The 11,976-nt window shown below is 38.9% G+C and overlaps 1 protein-coding gene across 3 annotated transcripts; it reads right to left on the reverse strand.

The window, feature by feature from the left end:
• Positions 1–344: 344 nt before the first annotated feature.
• Positions 345–11,865, reverse strand: capn1b (calpain 1, (mu/I) large subunit b). Of its 3 annotated transcripts, XM_043222508.1 has the most exons (23): positions 11,731–11,861; positions 10,837–10,862; positions 9,928–10,174; positions 8,635–8,704; positions 7,462–7,580; positions 6,419–6,552; positions 6,180–6,348; positions 5,994–6,077; positions 5,822–5,907; positions 5,663–5,737; positions 4,836–4,996; positions 4,590–4,759; positions 4,480–4,491; positions 3,599–3,810; positions 3,460–3,499; positions 3,011–3,076; positions 2,872–2,929; positions 2,713–2,777; positions 2,532–2,600; positions 2,357–2,435; positions 1,159–1,272; positions 1,024–1,082; positions 345–892 (listed from the first exon to the last, which is right to left on the reverse strand). In XM_043222508.1, exons 3-23 carry the CDS (start codon positions 10,171–10,173, stop codon positions 866–868), a joined length of 2,115 nt encoding a protein of 704 aa, XP_043078443.1. In that variant the 5' UTR covers position 10,174; positions 10,837–10,862; positions 11,731–11,861; the 3' UTR covers positions 345–865. The 3 variants fall into 3 exon arrangements, with proteins under 3 accessions (XP_043078443.1, XP_043078441.1, XP_043078442.1); XM_043222506.1 differs by having other exon boundaries at positions 5,994–6,348; XM_043222507.1 differs by lacking the exon at positions 10,837–10,862 and having other exon boundaries at positions 5,994–6,348; positions 11,731–11,865.
• Between the last annotated feature and the right edge of the window lie 111 nt (positions 11,866–11,976).

Here is an 11,976-nt window from a genome sequence, read left to right on the forward strand (position 1 = left end):
ATATATATATATATATATATATATATATATATATATATATATATATATATATATATATTAATATATATTTTTTATATATTTAGGAATATATATATAGAGTATATTAAATAAAATAGTATATAAAAAAACCTTAGGAGGTAGACATTCAGAACGGACTTTCTCACAATTCTGACAGTTTTTTCCTCTTGAATTTGAGTGTATATATATATATATATATATATATATATATATATATATATATATATATATATATATATATATATATATATATATTTTTTTCATGTGGTTCCACAATGGAATAAAAAAGGCAATTCATCTGCCATTGAAAATCCATAACACGACCAGAAGGTATATTTATCCTTTATTTTCTCTTCCCTAAATTAACAAGCAGCATAAAACAAAATATTTAGAACAATTCCCTGAATATCCTGTAAGAACGCAAGCTATTCTTCTATAAATAATAGCACGTCAAATCACAGTGATCGTAACTCCTATCAAAGTCACACTCTGAACAAAATCAAATGAAAGTTACATTTTTAATTATCAGTGGTGCAAACCTCAAACGCTAAGTTCAGCTACATATGCGAGGTACAGTAAAATCACCTACAGCATAATGTTAGTGGCATGCACTTTATCATAAAGCTATGTTACGTTGCTCTCCGAAACGATGCATTACATTTTTTCTTAACATTTAGTGGTTTATAAGTGTTAAACATGCCTTGCATAATGAGGATATTAATTGTGAGGCTTATGATGGATGTTTTAAGGCAGTATGTACTGTATTGCTCCGGGATCTTTGGGTGTAATGGCTTAAAGCTGCAACTGAGGGAGTGATTTTGGCCCTTCACCATATGATCTCCACACATCAACCACACATGGTCAGGTACAGCCACTGCAAGACAGAGAAGAAGAGCTAATTCATTTGCCTTTCTTGAGAAAATTAGTTTGAACACATTACTAATGTAACATATTCCATAATTTTGTAAAGGTAGGTGATACCTAGAAGGTAAAGAAATGACTCACCTCACTAACATTGAGCTCTGCGACGCCTGAACCCTCTTTGTCCAGCTCTCTAAAAGTCCCTGTTAATAAAAAAAAAGTCGTTTTAGCAAAACTCACTTCTTCGTTGCTCCGAATCAGAATGCGTAAAAGACGTACTGAACATGGCCTCCAGCTTGACCAGGCAACAGACGAAATTGTCAAAGTCGATCGTTTCTCCATCAGAATATCGCGCCACGATTATTTGATGTAGCTTGTTATTGAGTTTAAAACCTTAAGACGAAGAAAAGAGGTACATTAGGGCTTCGATTTTGAATGGAACTACCGTTATCAGATCGGCTTTATATATTCGTAGACATTTTTTTAAAGCAATAAACGCATAATTTAAAGGAAGCGTCAGACTAACATACCCAGATAGCACACATTTCTTGATCTGGAAAGTCCTGTCTATAAACGTCTGGCAAGACGTTTAATGATGTCAGTTTTGCATGCATTATAAACATCTTAGAATGCGAAAAGACGTTCGATAGATGCATTGCAGATGAGCACTCAACCTAAATAATAAGTCTTCAAATGCAGACGCCTCCGAGATGTACATTAGGGCTTCGCTATCAGGGAAGTCTCTTATTAGCATGTAGAGCCAAGCTCTCCATAGAACAAGCAAAACAAGCACTGAAGATGAATAAAAGAACACGTATTGTGGAACCACTCTACATTTAATGGCATTATCGATTTATAAAGTGCATTTAATAGGTTATACTATAACTAAAACAACTGCAGAGTGTTTTTATGCATGTTTTTGTTGCGTTTACACAGTTTTGACCAGCAGGTGTCACCAGCATATGGTTTTTTCGAGCATTTTTCGAAACAGTTCAATTGATTCAAGGCTTTATCTAGATTAAACACACTTAATTTGACAATCCTAATAACTGAGCTTCAGCAGTGACGCTGTTCGTAAACGTATGTCGTAACGTGTAACATTAATTTAGTCCAATTCACAAACTAGTCACTAGCGAATCAAAAACGTACAGCGTGACCAGAAAAAAAAAGCGTGATAGTAATTTAAATGTAGTCACTCTCATCGGGAACTGGACCGGTTCGTTTTTAGTGAATCGATTACATACAGCGTGACAAGCGTAGCCAGGTTCACAAACTTACGATTATGTTTTTGTAAGCGTAAGTGAAGTCTGATTCCTAATTGGATGACTCTTACGAACTGGTTCTTCTCAGTTAATCAGAAAATACAGCCTTGATACACCAAACTAACCAAAATGGTTGAGAATCGTATCTGAATCAAATCTGCATCCTACTTGATCGCCGAACGAAAGGATGTCAAGATGAACATTAAAAACATTACCGGCCGACTCGACGGCGAGGCGCATTTCATACGAGCTCATCGTGCCAGATTTATCCAGATCAAACTTTCTAAAAATGCCCTGCAAGCAAAAGAAAAAAAGATTTGAGTTGCCACCATAGTACCGTGCGTGTACTCTATGTATGTGGGGAAGGCGATGAGCAATGCAGTTTCTCACCAGCCACTTCCTGATTTTATTCCACAGAATCTGGAACTCCACAATTCCCAGGCGAGCGCTGCCATCTTTCTGAGTTTGATCGGTCAAGGCCAGAAAAATCAAGCAAAAGCTCAACAATCAGATGAAATGTAAGCACTGTTAGATAAGCTGAAGTTGCTTTTAAAAGTTAGCATAAGGATACATCCAGCAGGCTGACCATGCACCTGCACGACTCCAAACTGAACCCGTCTGTCTTCAAGTCCCTGTCTGTAGAACACAGAAGAGCCGAGGTATTTCTTAACTAAACACAGGCCCGTAAACAGACCAGACATGAACACTTAGAAGCGTCAGCCGAGCTTACGTTTGCCAACCACTCGGTTCAGAATGGTCCTGAGCTCGTGAACTGAAATCTCCATGTCCTACAAGAGAGTTTGGATCGGGTTTAATCTACTGGAATGCACGATGTTGTTAATGAAAAGCACAGACGGACAGAAACACACCTCTCCGGACAGCTGCGCAAACAGTTTTTTGAAAGAGTCTTCCATGTCATCTTCTGAAACCTCTTCCTAAGAAAAAAAGATATTTTTAAAATGAAAACGTGAGCAGTGTGTGATGATTTTCAGGTCATAGTTATGTGGTAGCTAAAACATTATTTAAGTGTTTTAGTGCTGTCAAATGATTAATCATATATATATATATATATATATATATATATAAAAATTATGTTTATATATATATATGATATAAATTATACAAACATAAAAAATATGCATGCAAATATATGTAAATATGTTCTAAATATATGCTGTGTATTTGTGTATTTATATACACATGATAAATATACACAACACACACATATTGTGAACAAAAACTTTTATATTGGATGCAATTAATCGCAATTAATCATTTGACAGCACTGGTTTTATTTAAATAACAGAAAAGCCCTTACTTCATCTTCCAGGTTAAATGAAATCTCATCATCCATTTCTCTAAAAAAAATAATAAATATGGAAACAAAGATTTTTTTTTTTCTCTTTCGTGAAGCACAAATACAAAAACAATACGCTTTGTTTGTTTTAGTCACTTACTGAGTTTCTGACTGTTTCTCAGTGAAGACTCGCAGGACGAAATCGGCCTCTTTTCCGGGCTCAAAAGTGGATGGGACTATGAGATACTCGCCCGGCGGCAGCTTCAGTCGGGTGCTGACTTCCCGCAGGTTAATGAAGGTTTTTGAGCGTGCGCAGGATGACTGACGCAAGAAAAAGTCCTTCTTGAGGTGAATGCTCTGGGAACCACTGAACTAAGAAACAGAAGAAATGAAGAGTTTATAGCACGCTTTCAAAAGAATTAGAAACTGAATGTGATTTAGAGGTTAATTTCTGCACAACCAAACAGATTTGGAAATACAGTTGTTTTCAAACAGGTTTCCTGAACATTTGCCTGTCTGTCATTGGTCAGCTCCAACCTCACGCCATTGGTTGAGCCACTGTTGCTATGACGTGTTGGCAAAAAAAACCTCAAACAAACAGAGGAATGTTTTGAAAACACAGACTTTGTACATTAAGAGGAAATATCTGCATATTGCATGCAAGTGTTTTAACTAGACCCGTACATCTATTAAAATAGTTTATTGTGATTAATCGCGTGATGAGTTATCATGAGTTAACTCGCAACTTCATCACATTTTATCTGTTTTTAAATGTCCCTTTAATTAATACTTTTCACGTTTTCAAAATGCTATTTGACATGGACAAATATAGATGTTTTACGCGTAAATTTATGTTTATTATTAGTGAAACCATACTCAAAATAAAGCCTGAAGACTAGAAACGTTTAGACGTTTTTTCAAATAACCTGTTCACATCTTTTAGAAAAAATACACATGATAATTTTGATAGACCTAATTTTAACATTTCAGAAAATGACACACTTCACCCAGAATTCATTTAACGTCAGAATGATCACATACCTCTTCTGGGACCTAAAGAAAAATAGGAATAAACGACAAGAAATTAGTCAATATAATGCAATTTATTTAACAAAGTTTGTTACTCTTGTATCTCGCTTTGGTCCTCCAACCTTATATAAGGCGAAGCCGATGGTGTGCATGTCCTGCCCTTGCTTGCGGTAACGTCGCCTGTCCTTCTGCATCAAGGCCACCAGGAAGCTGCAGGCCACCTCATCATCTTCAGGATCATCATCTTCCTCCAGCAGCGTGATCTTATATTGAGGGTTTATCCAGAATGTATCTGACAAAAAAAAACAACAACAAGTGTGTCTTAGCTGACGCGTATGTTTCATTGGGATTGTGTGAACTGATCTTACTGGGGTGGTTCCTGCAGCCCCCCGCTGTGCTTCCTCTCCTCCAGGTGCCGTTAAATTTAATCGTGTTCCAGAAATTAAGAGAGTCTTCACTCAGAGCGTCCGGCGTGAGGTTACAGATCTCCAGGCGAGAAAACTGACGTTTGAACTCTTGAAATGACATCCTGAAGAGGCCAGAGAACAGAGCGTCATATATGCGAAGGGAAATAATGATGATAATTTTGTATATACAGCAGGGCTGTTCAGCTTCTGAACTTTGGAATCTGAAGAAGTTCCAATTACTGCTTCCAGTAAATGTTACACCATGATATTTATGGCTCATTATGGTTTGGTACGGTACGCAATTAAGTTTCCACTGTATACGAAGCAGCTACAAGCTCGACTAGTTCTTCCGACCGTTGTTTTGCTTTAAAACATTTGCACAAATTCATTTTTTTACAAATCACCAACCAAAAAGCCTCATGTAACCGAAAGTTGGCAGCCCTGGTTTAACTTTGTATATCAGATTATTAGCTCATTGGAAACAAGGACTAAAAAAACACAAAAAGACCATCAATACTCAAAAACACCATGATGATTAAACCTACGAGTTATTTTTTTGAGAACGTAAGTGATTGGGATACATAAAAAACCTCTAGTTTAGCAGTCATAGCTCTTCTGGAATGTTTAGTTGTTTGGAAATCAAGGTAAAAGATGTTCATGGAAGTGAATCCAAAGCTTTGGAGTCGACTCTCAGTTGCCAACTGCTTCAGAATCAAAAAACTGATTCTTGTTAAAACTGACTCGCAAGGTGTGAGAACCATAAATATCCAATTTCTTTGGAAATTTACCAGAACTCGCCATCTTCCATGTGGTTGTTCATCTCCTCTCTTTCTGCTGGATCAATCCCATTCCACTCAGAAGAACTGGAAATGAAGTGTAAGTGTTACTTTATGAGCAAATCCTGTATGAGAAAGTCTCTCCGAATTCATTCTGATTGGTTGACTCACTTGTCACTCCAAGCCCCCGTCCACTCAACTTGCCCCCAAGGGTTTCGGATGCGGATGAGCCTCTCTCTGCTGCCACGGAAATTCACCTAAAATCAAAACAAGATGTTTCTGATGCAAAAAGTTAAAGCTGTAAACTACAGAGCTCCAGATACTTTTCCGAGATGATCCTGACCTCTCTGAGACCCGTGACGGAGTATGCATGCCCCTTCACCAGCTTCTTAAAGGTTACAGCCTCCATATCAAAGGCACTGGTGATCTGCCAGACAAATACACTCAAATTACATAAAAAAGTGAGTATGTGGATCCATAAATGCTGCTCTGTGTCTCCAGGCCTGTAGTAGGCGCTGTGGGGACTCACATCAATAGAGCAGCCCAACAGTGAGCCTCTCTCCAAGGCTTTGGCAATGATGCGGGGCAAATCTTTGGGAGCATTACACAGCTCATACATCTCCGCTACTCCACCCGTGAAGTCCTCGAAGCCTTCGGTGGTGGATCCTCCCGAAAGAGCTTCATATGAGCCATTTAGCCTGCAGGAAAATACACACATGTTATGGTCTCTATGACTGCAAAGAAAAAAAGAGAGAGGAAGAGACTCACTTGGCATAGGCTTTTTCCAGCAGGGCGCTCCAAAACTCATTTCCCTCTGCCGAGTGAACAAACATCAGCTCTTTATCCTTCACTGGCAAACGGTCATCGATCACAATGTCCACCCACTCGCCAAACTGCCAGAACTGCAGAAAAAATGTGACAAAAAATATATGTACGTTAATGAAACAGCTGAAAAATGTGCTGAAAAACGACTAAACGTGATTTTGATCAACATGAAACATTTGCATATTGCCCGCCTACTTGTTGTTTTCGCACTGGTCTGAATGGAAATGTAAATTCTTTCTTTGCCACTAGGTGCTGCTTTCGAAGCGGTAAAAACAGCGGTTTACCCGGTAACACTGTACACAAAGTAGCACTGCCCTTATTTTTCAGGCATTACCGGCGAGATAAAATGAAAATGAGACCAATCGGACCAATCACCGCAGATTAGCATCACGCAAAGGAAGAGTTTCAAAAAACGTATTGTTGAATGAAACCTTTGGGAGTCGTTGAGCAAGTAAAGTAAAAATAAATGCATATTATAAAGACAAGGAAAGTGTTTTTTGTCCTTGCTTGCACGTCAACCTATTGTTGAGGACCAAAACCAAAATAGAAACCTTTTATTATAATAGGGGCATTTTAATATGAAATGTTCCCATGATGAATTTCTTTACAAACAAACAGCATTTCATTTCACACAACGATAATTGATGAGCTAAGGTGGTGTGGGTTACTTGTAGATTATTGTGATGTTTTTAACAGTTGTTTGGACTTTCGTTCTGACGGCACCCATTCACTGCTGAGCATTCACAGGTGAACAAGTAACGTAATGCCAAATTTCTCCAAATATATTCCCACGAAGAAATAAACTCAACTACACTTTGGATGGCCCGAGGGCGAGTAAATTTGTAGAAAATATTTCATTTTGATACCCATTAACAGTTACTTTAATAAAAGTTGACGTTTTAGAGTTGTAAACTTTTAGAGTTTAAGAACTTTGCATCTGCTAATGTGTACTACCCATGTCTGTCATTTATTAACTGGCTGTTTACCTGGAAGTGGAAGATGCCGGCATACTCATCCGTAAAGCTTTGTCCATGAGGTACAACTCTGTGAAGCAGCCTGTCGTTTAAAGTCAGGGACGCGATGGCAGCTAACAGCCAACAGTCCCCTGAGTGGAGAAAAATTACCACAGAAAAAAATTAAATGATTATTATATGAACTGTGTTTGCATGAACTACAATGACCCAATAGAGGGAGCCCTCCACCCACAGCCGAAAAGGGGGCGGAGAATGTGCTTGTACAACCAGATAACGACAACAATTTCGGTACTGTGCATTTACTCTGGATGAAAGCTGCTTTATCTCAAACATCCTTGTCAAAGCCAAACCCCTTCGGCCCGGGGAAACTTGAACGACTTCGTGAGGTTTACTCTGTAAAATGCATATCTGCGATAAGCTTCGCCATCCTCCTCCGCCCAGTGTTTGCTGTGCAAACACACACTTTGTTTGGCGCTCATGAGTGCACACCCTCTCCCTCTCAGACGCACACCATGAGCTGTGGCTCGCAGCCAGCGATCTGAGAGCTCTCTACACCCGTGTCTGTGTGACTCACCACTCAGGCATCATGTTTAACCACTCCTCACCAACCAGGAAACAAACACACACACACACACACACATCTGCCCCCAACAGACATTTCCACTCAACACTGACAGAAAACACCACAAAGTGTGATCTTAGAAGTGTTACGAATCATATTTTGACCTGCTATTAATTCATTCATAAAAGCCAAATACATAATATATGCAGTAAAATAAAACATGTAGCTGGCTTCTGATCGTCGATAGTGATAACCAGTGATAAACACAGAATATATCTCTATCTTGATTACATTATGTTGACGTCCATGCTAATATGCTAGTCATGCTAATATAATACCTCGGTGCGCCTGTGTATATTCTGTGTGTGTGCTGCGTTTCTGCAAACATCTGATACGAAGTCTAGTTATTTCACTGGAATTCCTGGCTTGTTCAGAAGACACTTTTTACATTTGTGTGGCAACGTTCGACAGCAGTGTGTGTAAAGTTCACAGACGCACTCTGTTTTAACTGCCGGATCACCCAAACTGCACCGAAGCTCACATAAAGCTCCCGATGTTCAGTTGGCTAACGTGTGCAGGCATGCACAAACATACACACCCAGGCCAATACAGTACATACTCACCTAGGGCCCCCTGGCAAATATCTGTACGTGTGGCTCCGCCCACTATGAACTCAGGGTTATTTGACAGCTCCTGCGAACATTACGCAAAAACAAACATAAGCGATGAGAGCTACACCTCAAACAAAGTGCGCTACTGTCCCTGTCAAACTATAACAACACACTTCTTTCATGATTTCATGCCAACTCTATCTTTAAACATGCTTGTTATACATCTGTGTGGGTCCTGTCAGCTATGAAAATATTGTTGGAGCTTTGAGAAGCATGCACAGTTTAAATGAAAGTATACATTTAAACAATTAATTAAATGTTTCAGCATATGTAAACAAAATAGTGCTGTCAAACGATTAATCGCATCCAAAATAAAAGCTTGTGTATATTTATAACGTATAGAAATAAAAAAAGTGCATGCATACATTTAAGGCAAATGTTGTTTATATATTATGTTTATGTAATACATCTGTGCTTGTTGTGTATATTTATTACGTATATATAAATACGAACACATGCATGCATATAATTAAGAAAATATGTTGTTTATATATGAAATATATTTATAGAGAATATAAGAATATGAACAAACAAGTAAATATTTTCTAAATATACTGTGTGTGTATTTAGATATACATAAAAAAATATACACAGCACACACAAATATATAATTTAAAAAAAACTTTATTTTGGACGCGATTAATTAATTGCAAAAAACAAACCTTTTTTTCAAATAAGGATGAATATATTCAATTTTGTCAGCATTTTAGAAAGTAATTTAACTATTTAAGAGCTAACTAACCCCAATTCTAACTTGAACATCAGCTCCACTGTTGGAGCCACGGCTTACTAGTTTTGAGTGGGAAATGAGCATCCAGCTCATTTATCAATCTTAATCATCCAACTCCATTTCCTGCTCCAACAATCAAAAAAAATTCAAAAACAAAAGCAAAAACTTCTCAGTAATTAAGACAAGAAGTTAACCCTTGGTTCTCAAAACATAACAACACTTTGAGTCTAGCTCATGTAGTTTCCCAATCTCGTTCCTCCCATTTATTTTCCCGCTCTTTTCCATCCCAATCAATTAAAGTAAAAAGTTCTGCCAACATTTAAAACGTGAGACATATCTTAGTAGTCCGAGCCCATTGTTGCGTCTTAGTTCTAATGTGGGAAATGAGAGATCGAGTCTAGCTTGTGTAAGTAGTCCTACTCCCTCTCAAACAATAAGCGCTCAAATGTGCCGAGAGCAGTGACTATGCAGTAGCTGGTGTGCCGTTCGTGTAGGCCGTGCTCTGCGACACTCACAGAGGGTCTTAACCACTGCACGCCGCGTGTTTTGGAGGAGTTTGGCGCGAGCTCCTTGAAGCCCAGTGACTGTGGCACGGCGGGGAAGCAGGGGTCCTCAAACAGCCTGCCGCCCTCCAGACACTCTCTCTTCAGCTCCTCGTAGTCCTGGTTCAGGAACTTGACCGCATTGTCATTGCTTCCCATCCCTTCTGCCTGCAGGCGTTCCTTGTAAATACGCGACGACACTCCTCCGATGGAATACATACTGTAGCGCAATTAAAATAAGGAAGCAGTCATTTAAGCACACGCTTTAATCCGAAGTAAATCTCATACTTTTCCAAACCCTTATCTCATTGATTTCTCTCTTGGTTTGCGTTCCATGGAATCGAACCAGCAACCTTCCGGTTGCAAACCCAGAGCTTTAACCGCTTCGACAAAACGAACGAAAAGAGGGTGTGTATGGCAGATGGAGACTGGTTGCTAGAAGCTAGCGCAGAAATCATACGGCAGCGCGAGTTTAATGTTTTTGAGCATTTAGCGCAAAGTGCTGCTGCTAAAAGGCTTGTGATGCTAGCTTGTGTTCACTTATGGTCAGCCACGTAGCCATTATTAGTGCAGCAGCATTCATGCAGCTTTTAGTCCAGCTAGCTCAGAGAAATGCCCTCTACAACAGACACTCGATTAGCGTCCTAATGAGGTTTACTAATGACTGGTTAACTCCACGTTGTCTTGCAATATGGTTACCCATCATCTCTAATAGACCCTAATCGCTTACATGAGCTATGATTTCAGGGATAATGTCCATGGAGGGCATTTCTCTGAGAAAACCACACACTAGACCCAGCTGAGGTAACTATGCTCGCATTGGACTTTTAGCTCATTATCATTCTTTTCTGCAACTACAGAAAGACAAGAGAGTCAATATACCTTAGGTTCCTTGTGTGGGCCGCGAGCTTGAGGAGAAAAAGGTCATTTAGAAATATATCGAACAGAAGGAGAAATCAGCTCATTGCTAATTTGCTAACATCCATGTTTATGCATATGTAAATATGCTACAGCGATGCTAACGGATATGTACAATAGAGTATATATTTATCATGGCGGTCCAAGTACTTCAAACCATTAAACCGTGGTTCATCTCAGAAAAAGAAAGTTAGTTTGTTGTACTTTTTTTGTTGTTTCCCGCTTTATGCAATAACATTTATTAATAGACTAGTATAAAAATGACTAGTATAATAATCTCCAAATAGTTTGTTACACAAAAATAACGAACTTTTAACCGGTTTTATCTGGTCGCAATGGGGTAGATACTGTGGTATGTAAACACAGCATTGCTCACTGATACTAAATGTCAGCTGACTTGTGATGTGAAATCAATAGGCCAGACTGAGCATCAGCACTCTAGTGTTTGTTTTAGATGATGAATGAACACACCCTCAGAAACAGCTGCGCTTATTCACTCTTGCTGCTTTATATACTGATATTACTGTAACATTTAATTCAGTCTGAGTCCATTTTTTTATCCACAAACTAGACAAACCTAGATGATCATAAATATATAACCTACACATATATACATGTAATGCAAGTATGATGCACGCCCATAATGCATGAATAATTGATGTTGTGTGTGTGTAATGTCTCTGCTTTGTTTATAAATTAATAAGACCGATTCACAAGCACCGTTGCAATAAATACGCTATTTAAAATGACAAAACGTTACGTCAGTTGCTGGAAATATAGGGAAAAGGTTTCCCACTTTGACACATAGCGGAAGGATGTCACGCATAGTTAAGACGGAAAAAGTGTAGCTAAACTTACCAGTGTTTAGTTGTCACTGTGATTATCAGCCCAGCTGGTGCGTTTTAAAATAGCGGGGAAAAAAGAGAATGATGAACAGACGAGTGCAGAAGGGACGCAACAATCAGGGTACCGCAGTGCACGGTCACGCCCATGGGGGAGGGGCTAACGAGTGATTGACAGGCGACGGGTCCAATAAACTGCCTTTCCTAGAGCGACCGGAAAAGCCGCTTTACTAAATCCAGTCATGCACGAAAGCACAAGTTT

Source organism: Puntigrus tetrazona, chromosome 22, assembly GCF_018831695.1.
Source record: "Puntigrus tetrazona isolate hp1 chromosome 22, ASM1883169v1, whole genome shotgun sequence".
NCBI classification, from domain to species: Eukaryota; Metazoa; Chordata; class Actinopteri; order Cypriniformes; family Cyprinidae; genus Puntigrus; species Puntigrus tetrazona.